General features: G+C 30.5%; 1 protein-coding gene across 2 annotated transcripts; it reads left to right on the forward strand.

Annotated features, from left to right (window-relative positions):
• Positions 1-7,737: 7,737 nt before the first annotated feature.
• Positions 7,738-10,438, forward strand: LOC123202788 (cytochrome b-c1 complex subunit 6-1, mitochondrial). 2 transcript variants are annotated; one of them, XM_044618913.1, is made up of 5 exons: positions 7,738-7,884; positions 8,077-8,133; positions 9,187-9,271; positions 10,020-10,109; positions 10,206-10,438. In XM_044618913.1, coding segments are annotated over exons 2-5 (210 nt in total). In that variant the 5' UTR covers positions 7,738-7,884; positions 8,077-8,131; the 3' UTR covers positions 10,239-10,438. The 2 variants fall into 2 exon arrangements, with proteins under 2 accessions (XP_044474848.1, XP_044474849.1); XM_044618914.1 differs by having other exon boundaries at positions 7,776-7,945.
• The last annotated feature ends 2,730 nt before the right edge of the window (positions 10,439-13,168 follow it).

A 13,168-nucleotide genomic window follows, 5' to 3' on the forward strand; every position in this document is an offset into this window, starting at 1 on the left:
AGGTCTCCAATAATCCTTTCTTTTTTCACTTCACCTTTCACCCCTAGATATGAGATTTCTCTTTGTAGTTCTTGAGGTTGTATGAGTTCATTCTTTTGGTCTTCAACCTCAACTTGATGATCTTTTTTCTCTTCTTTTGGTTGAGATGAGTCCTTGATTTATAGATCCTCAATAAGTTTAATGACTTCATCTTCATTTCTATTATCTACACATTTAGGAGATTCATCGAATACCATATGGATAAATTCTTTAACTAAGAGACTTTATATGCTTTGGATGAGGAAGAGTAACCTAGAAAAATTGTTTCATCCGATTTGGCATCAAATTTTCCTAAGTTATCTTTACCATTATTTAACACAAAACATTTGCACCCAAATGGATGAAAATATGCAATATTAGGTTGTTTTCCTTTGAATAACTCATAAGGAGTTTTCTTGAGAATTGACTTAATCATGACCCTATTTATAATGTAACACGAAGTATTAATGGCTTCACCTCAAAAATACTTAGGCAAATCATTTTCATATGGCATGGTTCTTGTCATTTCTATAAATGTCCTATCTTTTCACCCTTTTCCTTTGTTCCTCTTTGATCTTAATAGAAATTTGCTAAACTTTCTAGCCAAGAGACTTACATCATCTTTATCCATGGAAGAATTATCTTCCTCTTCCTTTTCAACCACAACTTTCAATGTATTATCTCTTTTAGCCTTAACTGCTTCTTCCTTTGGTTTTCTCTTTATTTCATAGGTAATACGACTTCTTATGAGTTCATCCATTCCGATCTTTCTAAGATCCTTAGACTTCTCAATAGCCATTACTTTCATGGTCCACGAATCTGGTAATGATTTCAAAATCTTTTTTACTAATTTAATCGTCTCAAACCCTTTTCCAAGCTTTTTGAGATCATTCACTAAGTTAGAGAACCGTTTGTACATATCGGTTATATTTTCTCCAGATTTCATTTCGAATAACTCATATTCCTAAAAAAGAAGCTCAATCTTTGATTCTTTAATTTGGCTTGTTCCTTCATATGTGGTTTGAAGTATCGTCCAAACTTCTTTAGTGGACTCACAAGCCGATACCCTATTAAATTTTGTATTTTTAAGAGCACAAAACAAGATGTTAATAGCTTTAGCATTTAAGCTCATCATCTTTTCATCCTCATTATTAAAATCTATTTCATTTTTAGGTTTATTAGTTTTAGGGTCTATTGGCACTAAATCACCATGTTCAATAATTCTCCATAGTTTAAAGTCAATAAACCTAACATGAAGATGTAACATCCCTCCCTAGAAATGTTGTCTTTCGGAGGAAAAATATTACAAATTAATATCTAGAGCGATTATTTTAAAACAAATTTAAAAATGACTTGTCACTAAAAGTGTTATGAAATTATTCTAAGAAAACTAGAAATCCAGAAGCAAATAAAAAATGTATATATCACATATAAAAACTCATCGAAAAGCATTTGAAAATATGGAGTAATCATATACAATTATATAACCATCTCAAGAATGTCAAAAGTCAACAATAACATACGATTGTACGCATGTAACATAAACCAGAGATAATCTATTTTAGTCGGATCTATCTTCGCTGACCTGACCCTGTCTCGCAACTATCTCGATCACTTGTACCTGTAATCATGAAAGAAAAGGAAGTGAGAGATAAGAACACTCAATAAGAGGAAATAATGAAGTAAACTACTCATTTCCTGTTCTAACTCACTCTTGGACTCAATCTCACATCAAAACCTCTATAAAGAATCGAGGGGATAATCTAGTTCATTCTTTACTATTTGGGGTTTGTCCCATCTAGTGTCCATTTGATATTTCTGGAAGTTGATTATAAGGATTTGACACTTTTCTAAGTTCGAGCTCTCTTCCTTTCTCTCACTATACCATTTCTGAATCTGAATTATGTTTTACTACAAGCATGTTCTACTGTGAATGGACGCTACTATAGGTCTATGTCCTACTACGAACGTGCCCTACTGCGAGCAATATAGTATAAAGTACCCCTTTATAGTTTATAACATGTATGTGTGCGTTATATCTTACTAATCTTGCTTCCATCTAAAACTATCTATAACCCACCAGAGCATACTCTTGGGACGCTTAAATCCTGAGCCCCAAATTCTTTTTTTTGTTTTTCTTTTTTTTTTCTCTTCTTTCTTTCTTTTCTTTTCTTTTCTTTCTTTTCTTTTTCTTCTCCTTTTCTTTCTTTCTTTCTTTCCAAAACTGTAAATTACTGTTCATTAGACTGTTCATTTGGTAGAGTAGTCTTTTTGTTCATGCAATCTAACAATTCAAACGGTCTCTAATTCATACAAACTATATATAATTGAAAAGAGGATTCAAAGGGTTTTCCAAAAAGCTATAACAACACTCATGATTCATCAGATAAGACAGTCAAAACATGGGTGAAATCAATAACAAAAAATTGTATTTACTGTTTATTTGGTAAGATAGTCTTTTTGTTCATGTAATTTAATAGTCCAAATGGCCTCTAATTCATACAAGTTATATATTATTGAAAAGAGAATTCAAAGAGAATTCCAACAAACTATAATAGAACTCATGATTCATCAGATAAGACAATCAAAACATGAGATGAAATCAGTGGCAAAAAATTATATTCACTGTTTATTTGATAAGACAGTTTTTTTGTTTATGCAATTTAACAATCCAAAGGGTCTCTAATTCATACAAGCTATATATTATTGAAAGGAGAATTCAAAGAGATTTCCAAAAATCTATAACAAAAAACTGTATTTACTGTTTATTTGGTAAGATAGTCTTTTTTTTCATGCAATTTAATAGTCCAAATAGTCTCTAATTCATACAAGTTATATACTATTGAAAAGAGAATTCAAAGAGCTTTCCAACAAGCTATAATAACACTCATGATTCATTAGATAAGACAGTCAAAACGTGAGATGAAATCAGTGGCAAAAAATTTTATTCACTGTTTATTTAGTAAGACAGTTTTTTTGTTCATGCAATTAACAATCCAAAGGGTCTCTAATTCATACAAGTTATATATTATTGAAAGGAGAATTCAAAGAGATTTCCAATAAGTATAATAGCACTCATGATTCATCAGATAAGACAATCAAAATGTGGGATGAAATTAGTGGCAAAATTATAAATATTATCCAATTCTCTATCATAAACAAACTAACACACATAGATATCTCAAATGGCAAAACAACATTTCTCAATTTCAAAATCATCATTTATAACATAGAGTCAAGGAACCAAAAGCATAAAACATACTAATAATGATTCCCCTTACCTTGTTTTAAGCCAATCTTTGCTGGGTTGGCTCCCTCCTCTTTGTCTTCCTTCTCTTATCATCAAACCACCATAAATCAACAGCAAAACACACTAAAATATTCATATAACATGCATTCAATATATATAAACATAGGTAAAGGGAAAAGAAAGAGACCTTTTGATTACCAAGGCTTCCAAAGTGCTTCATTTTCTTTTCTTTCCCTACGTGTCTTCCAAAACAAAGAAAAAAGCATGAAGAAGGCTAAGCTTCTGGAAAGAATGGGAGAAGAGATGAAAGTGCCTAAATTTTGTCTTTTATCCCTTTATATATCTACATACATATTTAGTTTAGCTTTTGTCTTTTTTTTGTAGTTTTTCTTTACTTTTTTTTTTTTTTTTTTTTTTTTGTTTTTTTATATATATATATATATATATATATATATATATATATATATATATATATATATATCCACATAGATTTGGACATGTATATTTAAACTTGGAAATGTCTCAAAGTAGGGCCAAAAGATATATATGCGCCTGAAATGTACCTGAGGATATTACGAAAGCCTCATTCTAATTTTCCATTGAGTATAATTTGTTCCACAAAATAAGGGGGACCTAGTGGTGCATTGCCCTTTAGCAAAAATCAGAGTAGGTGTATTAGCCATTAAAAAATAAGATTATTTATCTAAAAATTGTTAGATTTTAATAAAACTAGAGTCCAAGCTCTTATACCAATTGTTAAACACTTTTGTAATGGCTAATGTGAACTTAGAGGGCGGTGAATAGGTTTTAAAAAAAAATTAAATGATACACTATAACAAATTCCAGAGCAAACTTTACAAACCACACAACTGAAACACCAACAATAAATTCAACAGTAATAAACTTTAAAACAGAAATAAACAACAGCAGCAACAGAGATAAATAATAAGCAGAAATAAATAAGAGTAGCAGTAATAAATGACAATATTAACAACCACAATTACAACAATAAATAACAATAATAATAGACAATATTTAAAGAGATTGAGTTGCAGAAATACTCATTTAAAGTGGTTCAAAGTTTTCTCTTGCAAGCCTTTTATGTCCACTTGTCTAAGCAAACCGCCTTGAAGTTTCACTATCTCTTGAAGAATTTTTTACAGGTAGTATATATGAGATTTCGCCCACTACACTAGTTGATATAAGATTGTGCCTATAATGTTTAATTATAAGATATAAAAGTACTAATGCCTCTCTAAGGCTGTCAATACAAGTTCAAATGCCTAGAACTCTCAATGAATAAAAGTTTGAAACTTAACGAGAGTTACAAAGAAATCAGAGTAATAACTTTTTTTTGTTTTTCTTTTCAACTTCTTTTGATTTTTCTTCTCTTTTTTCATCTACTTTTGCTTTTCAATTTGAAACCATTTTATAGAGCTATTTGATTTTCGTTGGGTTGAGTTTCTGTCAATAGTGGTCTGAAAAAAATTTGACAAAAAAAAAAAACCTCAATCAAAGTTGCAATTGATAAGTTTAAATGCTTCAATAGATAACTTTCAACACGGGTAGCAAAATTGTGTCATGAGTGGCTTGCTTTATTTCTATGTTTAAAAAAAACAATCCAAGAGCTTGAACGAGTATAGGTCGGCTTGCGTACGGTTGAAGTACGAGTTTGATTTTAAGAACGACATAGCTGGGAAGTTTTAAAAAACTACACAGGAGGGACAAACTTTACACGTGTCATACTTATACTGGATTCCATGTCATAGTTGGGATAATTTTCAGCATGGATTGACAGGACAATAAATATTTGAACATGGGCAGTGATGCATTTAACAATTAGGAGACAACATTTGATAGCAATACAGATGAAAAAAATGTCATGGTTGTGAAGTTTTTCAAATGTCTCTGGGAAATTTAATGAAATTAGACACATGGCAATAAACAATGGATTTGAAGCTTTTTTGGACACATAGCGGCAAGACATTGGTTAGAGGTGACACTTGACAACAATATATGAAGAGAGATGTCATGGGTGGGATAATTTTCAAATGTCCTAACTAGGACATTTAATGGAATTGAACACATGTCAATAAACAATAGATTGAAAGCTTTCTTGGACACATGGCAATATGACATTGGTTAGGGACGACACTTGACAACAATATGTGAAGAGAGACATTATAGGTGGGACAATTTTCAAATGTTGCAACTGAGACATTTAATGCATAAGTTTAAAAGTAATAATATTTAAATGCATTAGTCAACTAATTAATATTTAAAACAATTAATATTTAATTTGGGTCATGGTTGGAAAATTTTGCTCTTTTCGGAATATTTTATTTCCAGAAGACTGAACGGTTAATGCATGATTTGGTCATGGGATAGGTACGATCAACTTTTACAAATATTTTTTTGCTTCATTTTTATTTACAAATTTCACACTTTGTCTATCTTGTAATGCACTCTAGCATTCTTTGGATATATTAGTAAATTAAACTTAGATTTTTATCATCATCAAAATATTAAGATTCAACAATAAACACAATCAAATCCACTTGGAAACTACTTTTGTAAGTTAAAACTTTCATACATTTAAGAACAAATTAGTATTGAGTTATTTACTTGCAAATTCTTCTCTTTAATTAAAACTCTTACTTATTCATTTTCCTGAATACAATTGTGTTGGATTATACTAAGTAAAAACTTTCATATACACTCTTTGAGAGAGATTATATTTTACATTCTTACAAATTTGTGTTATAAAAGAGTGAGTTTCACTTTTGTTGAGATTAGAAAATTTTTTTAGAGAGAGAAAGTGAGATCTAGTTCTTGTAAAGGTTAATAATACCTTGAAAGTTATTTGTATTATGGATAAATGTCTCGTTAGAGTTTTGTCAACCAAGGATTAGTGGAATACTCCAAAAGAGATAACTTGGAGAAGTGAACATAGGTTAGGTTACGTCGAACCACTGTACATTGCGTGTTTGATTTTCTCATCCCTCAAACTTATATTTTATCTTATTTTATTTTGATTGTGCTAATTATTTGAAATATCTCTTAACATTTTTATAAATTACATTAAAAATAATTAACATTCGTTAAGTTGCATAAATTAATTTAATTTTTTAATTTGGCAAAAAAAAATTTAAATTGCCTTATTCACCCTCTCTCTTAGGGCATTCGATCATTTAGAATAATGACTTTATTAAGTCAAACTATTTTCCTTGGAGTGCATTGATATGTTTGTTGGATAGTTATAAAAGTTGTTAGATAGTAGTTTTATCATACCAAAGTATTCTTTTTAGTGTACATTGTAACACTCCTCTTTGGATAAACACCTTTAATAGGAATATAGATTCAAAGAGATGTGCTAACTTAAACTTTGTAACATGCATCAACCTTAACATACAATGAAATTTAACTCTTAAATTCAAGCATGATAAATAATACTTAAATAATTGTAAAAATGTGTCATGTAATATCTATATACATTAAAACATAAATCACAATCATGTTCGAATCACATCACAACCATAATAAATTACAACCATAATCAAGTATGCATAATCTGAAGTAGGTTCGAAAACTAATTCATCAACACAATCGAAAATACTCAAAATACATAAAACATAAACTTGGTCCCTTCTCATGCAACTCTCGTGCTAACTAGATTGTTGTATCTCCTGCATACCCTGCATGTATCCTCTCATACCTATAAAACAACATAAGGGAATGCGTGAGTGTGAAAACAATGTGACTTATCGGGGCACTATATTCAAACATAAATATTATGACGTTTATTTACTAATCATGTGTTCTTGACAACCTAGATAGTTGTTTTCTATTCTCTCTTGACATCTGAGATGTCTAACTAATTACTCTATGACATATAATAATGACGCGTTGTCATGTGATTATGTGTTACTTTATTTTTAATTCAAAATCACCAAATAATATAATTACATATTATTAGTATCGAAATTAATAGTCATTATAAAGGTACATAGTGTTATCAATAATCTAAAGTTAATATTGACTTTATTTCCTTGATGTAATGAAAATTTTACTTGATTTCAGGTTCTAAATATGAGATATTGTAAATTAGAGTTAAAGATCGATAAAGATAGAGTTTTTATTTTAGGGTTTTATTGGAATATTAGAAATTAGAGCAAAACCGTGTTTAATTAAATTAGTTGATTGTATGAATACAACAAAGAATAGTTGGCTGCTTGAGTGCTTTCTATAACAATAATACTATATGTACAATTTTTGTAAATCATTATTTGATTGAGTATTATTTTATCTTTAATTTTTAACTATTTAATCATATAATAATATATTATTATTTGTGTAAATAACACTGCTGTTTCTATAAATCCCTTATTTTTATTATTTTATTAATATCTCTAAAATAAACCTGAGAAGATGAAAATAAAAAACCATTGTACTGGGCCTGGCCAGTTTCATCGTTAAAGCTGAGAATAACCGCCCGGCCCGGCTTGGCCTGGGCCATTCAATGGTCTCGTGATGTAATATAACTCTAACTTGCCGCGACTACGAGAACTAGCTTTCGCAGCGCACGAGCCGCCGGTTCCAGCTTCTCAGCAAACCAGGTTTTGATGGTTGTCTCATTCCAAATCCTTCTAATTAATCTCGATTAAGCTCAATTCTGCAGTTAAATTCAAACTTCCCTAACGTTGATTGTAGATCTGAATTAATTATCGCAGATCTGAATTGATTATTGCGCTAATTGAGTGGAAATATATGTGTAGAATTTAAAATTTATTTTTTAATTTTTATTGCAGGAAATATATAGAGATTGTTTTGGATTTAGTCGTTTTCGACGTCGTATTCTACACAATGTGAGTATTTCGTTTTTGTGTTTATGTTAAAACTGTGATTATTGACAAATGAATTTTTGGATGCTGTTGAGAGATTTTGGATAATTTCATTTGAATTTCGTCGCTTAATCATCTTGTTTTATAATCTAGGTAGAATGTAGAGAGCAAAATTTCTCTGTACGAACTTATCATATGTGTCTCGCGGTGTGCCAGTTTGTTATGAGTTTTTGTCTGCTAATATATGTATTTGGAGAGCACTAGAAGTTGAGTCAGACTGCATAGCGAGGGAAAGTACTGATATGAACAAACATTAGAGTTTCCCTTGACTCGGATTCTCTCTGTGGAACAAAGAGCCCACAAAAATTTACTGACCAATGGTCAAGAAGAATATGGGATTCTAAATAAAAGTAAGAATCTTATCGCATAATCCATGAACATAAACTAGAAAACTGGGAGCATAAAACTGTTGCTAGGTAGGAAATTTGATTATTGAGTAGAAAGGAGTTTCTATAAACTTTTAAGAAACACAAGCCTATGCAAAGCCAAATATTTTAAGTTATTCCAAAAAAATCACTGTAACAATAGGCCACATCACCACACAATTGCATAGCCAAGCATTTGTTTGTTCTAGACCGAAACTAAAATGCCTCCATAGAAAATAATAGGTGGACTATGGCAAAACCCATCAAACCTTGAATGCTGATAAAAGTTTCTTCTGAAGTTGTAATCTGATTTGCACATGAGATATCATTAAGGATTGAGATATAGCGTAGGTTTTCATTCTCGTATTACTAAATACTAGTACATTCTTGGATGAAAGGGGCATTGGATATTGCATATTGAGATTCTTGATTGAGCCTTCTTCAATTGTACAATATTAGAGCTCTGAAACTGAATGTAGATATGTATGTATAAATAATTTTTTCTCTAGTTCTTATGTAGTCTTTGGACTATCATGGTTGTATTTCTTTGTAGTTGATACAATATTATTTTGTGGTTATGAAAATTTTTGTGTTTGAACTGACATATTTTTGCATTTGCTAATTGATTTGTCTGTCTTTCAATTCAATTTAGGGCGGATGAGGATGTTGTTGATCCAAAGAAGTATCTTGAAGATGCTTGCAAGCCTAAATGTGTGAAGCCTTTAATTGAATATGAGGTGAAGCACTGCATAGTGGAATCTTAACATGTTTTATAGCATCCCTATGACCTTTTTTTAAATTCTTTTTGTGCTTTTACATTGTGGTTTTTCTACCATGTCTGCTAATTTTATAAATGTATTCATCATGTTTTTAAGTTCCAATTGGAACTTAAAATTTTTTAATATTTTTGAAGTGTTTGGCATCATTCATTTTGCTTAATTAGATGAAAGCAAATAGCCTGCAAAACTTTGAATGATGCTTCCAGCTTGCTCGTAGCACAATCAAGCAACTTGTTTCAATTTCCATGAACTATAGTGATAATGCTGCATTATGCTTTGGATCTTGCCTCACTGGTTACCAGTTATTGCTGCATCCACTTCAACTTCATTAGATTGTTGAATATGCATTCATTGAGAATATGGAGTTTTTGTCACTGGATTCTTTAGCTGTCTAATATTTTATTTTTATATGGCAATGATATTAAATATTCAATACCATAGCTTGAATTGTTTTCTCCTTCGATTTGTTGCCCAGAATTGTTTCATGAACTGTTTCTGTTTTTGTTTCAGCCGTTACCTCGACTGTTTTAGAAATTTAGGGTAGCAAAAACAAGATTAAGCAATGAATGATCAATCAGATTCACTATTGTTTTTTTTTTTTTTAAATATTTGAAGTTTTCAATGGATTTGAAGAAAGGAGCATTGCTCTCTTTTAGCATATGGTTGTTTCTGTTGTAGCAATCTGAAACCATGCTCCTTATTCCAGGCATGTAAAAAGAGGATTGAAGGCGATGAAAGTGGCCACAAACACTGTACTGGACAGTACTTTGACTACTTGTCATGTATTGATAAATGTGTAAGACTTCTATACATCATTTATGACATTCATTATTCATTAAGATTGTTCTAAGCCAAGAGCTGAACTCGGTTTTCATGGTTTTCTGGTTTGCAGGTGGCACCAAAGCTGTTTTTGAAACTGAAGTAATTAAGTGGTAACTGGGGCTATCTCACTGTTTTCTTTTTATTCTTGGTACTGTCAGCTAAAATGGCAGAATTCTTTATTGGGTCATTCTGCAACCAAAAACTATATCTATTTTGGCATTTGCTGCTGTTTCTTAGAGCCTTTCCTCCGGAACTGAATCTTTTTGACCTGGAATAAGAGAACTTTTTACTGCTGGTTTGATATGTTTGCCTAATAATCTCAATTATACTCTTGTTTGTTTGGAGAAAATGCTATGAAACAGTTATGGTAGCAGTAAATAATAAACATGGTTAATAATATGCAAGTACTTTTTGCAGTAATAAATTGTGATGTTTACAGGTTTTCTTGCCTACCAATTTCGGTTTGAGAATGGTCAATTTGGAATAAAAATTTATATAAATTTGTTCTTGTTGGGGTAAATTACACTCCAGCTTCAGCATCTTATCTGAGTAATTGTTGCAGCGAAGAAGCTCTTGGGTGATTAATTGATCATAGGTTTCTTTGTCTTATTTAGGCCAAAAGACTTAGTCCCACCCAAAGTTTAGTGTACTTGCAAACTTTTACTTGCTAGCTTTTAAAAAACTTAAATATTATCGGTATATTAAATTTTACCGATATTGTTAGGATAAAATTATTATTTAAAGATTTATTTAAAAAAATTATTTTTTTTACTTTAGTTTTAAAAACTAATAATTTTTCTTTAGTGTTAGATTTTTCAAGTTTAAAAACTAATTCTCTTCGTGCCTCCCGCCCCCCCTCTCTCTCTCAAGTATAGAGTTTACAATCTTCATATTTTTTTCATTTATAGTTGTCTCTCAGCGTTTTAAAAAATTTTAGTTTCATCCCTATTTCACCTTCAATTTCTAGATTATTATCAGTGTCCATCCCATTACCAGTTCTTTCTCGTCTGATACAAAATCTTATCAAAATCGAGTGAGATTTGTCATTTAATTTTGGCTAAATTAGCACCAATGCGAGTCACTAGGGAGAAGGATTTAGGGTTTTAGTTTGTTAGTCAATTCTGTTCTTGTTGTTGACCTCCTTGATGACTCATGTTGGCATGAATCAAGAACCTACTCGCTTGCAAATAGATTAGTGATTGTTGTCTTTCTCTCTTATTGCTCCAGATAGGAGAGAAATGGTAGGGAGATGAACTTTGGTGGCTTGTGTTTGGTAGAGGGGATGCCAAAGATAGATGGAAAAGGTCATTAGCAGTGATCTGGAAACTGAAGGTGAAGTGGGATTAAATTTTTTAGAAGGCTGGGGGACGACTATAAATGAGAAAATATGGAGGTTGCAAACCCTAGACTTGGAGGGAGGGAGGGAGGGAGGGAGGGAGGGGGGGTGAGTAAGTTTTTAAACTTGGAAAATATGAAACTAAGAAAGATTTGTTAGTTTTCAAAACTAAGGTGGGAAAATAAATTTTTTCTTTGAATAAAATATCTAAATAACGATTTTGCCCTTAACAATAATAGTAAAATTTAATAGATAAGTGAGTATTTAAGTTTTTAAAAGTTAACATATGAGAGTTTAAAATACACTAAACCTTAGGTGGGAATTAGTTTTTTGGCCTTTTATTATTATATCTATGGCCAAAGGACTTATTCCCACCAAAAGTATCATTTTATCTCAAATTCTCATTCGTTAATTTTGAAAATCTTAAACATCTACCTATGAGTTGTTAAAATTAACAATTTTAGGGGTAAAAACATTATTTTATCTATAATATTAAAAATAAACTAAAATTTAATTTTTTTTTCCTCCCCTAAACTTTAAAAACTAAAAGTTTTCTCCTAACCCAAGTTTTAAAAAATAACAATTTTCCCCTAGGGTTTAGTTTTCATATCTTTGATGCTAAATCTAATCCCATCGTCGGTGATAAATATCTCTCGATGCCTCATCTCCCTCCAACAACCAAGATTCTCTCGTTTGGAAGCTTGTATAACGTCAATTGACGTCAAAAATAAATCTTAGCTTCATTAGGAAGATGAAGTTGTTTGTCTTTCCCGACGGGGAGAAGAAGATGGTGGGTTTAGGACTGCTGGCCAGAGGGGAATATAGTGAGAGAGTGATCGTCTGAGGAAGAGAAAGGAGATGCTATCGGAGATGCATCAGAGTTTGAAAACTAAACCCTAGGGGAGAAATATCATTTTTTAAAACTTGACATATAAAAGAAATTATTAGTTTTTAGGGTTTTAAGAAGAAAAAAGAAATAAAATTTTAAGCTATTAAAGTTTCATTAACTTTAATTACTCATGAATGAATAAATGAAATTTTCAAAATTTAGAAATAAAAACGTGAAATAAGAGAATACTTTGGATAAAAAATAGTCTTTGGCCTATATTTAGACATCATAACGTCAGCTCTTCTTATCCTATCCCTTTTGAGAGATAACTAGGGAATTACATCGGTACAAAAACTTTATACTTTTAAATTTTATATGGTTAATATAATTATAGAAATTCTTCTATAATTAAACTTTCGTGATAAAACATGTAACAAAAAGATAATCAGGCAAACATTCATTAATTCAGCATATTATAATTTATAATAGTACGTTAATAATTTTTAAAAAATACAAAAATATTTTTATGATTTCTAAAATCTTATAGAGAATATTGAACCTTAAGAAAGCGACCAATTTTTTATCCTTTGGAACATCTAATTTATCATTTGTGAAAAATAAAAAAAAAAGATAGACATTATCAATTCAAAGTTGGGTCCACGGAAGGCTGGATTAAAACAGAGCCCTTCTCGTGTTTGACACGATTTGAGTTTGTGTCAAATTTGAATTTGTTTTAAAAGTATTTGAATTCAATTAGTTTGAAAAGAATTGGGTTCAATTTAGTACAAAAATAATATTATTTTGATATATATTAATCAAAATAAAATTATTTTAATTGATTTATTTCAAATTTTTCAAATTTATGAAT

Source organism: Mangifera indica, chromosome 19 (assembly GCF_011075055.1).
Source record: "Mangifera indica cultivar Alphonso chromosome 19, CATAS_Mindica_2.1, whole genome shotgun sequence".
Taxonomy (NCBI): Eukaryota; Viridiplantae; Streptophyta; class Magnoliopsida; order Sapindales; family Anacardiaceae; genus Mangifera; species Mangifera indica.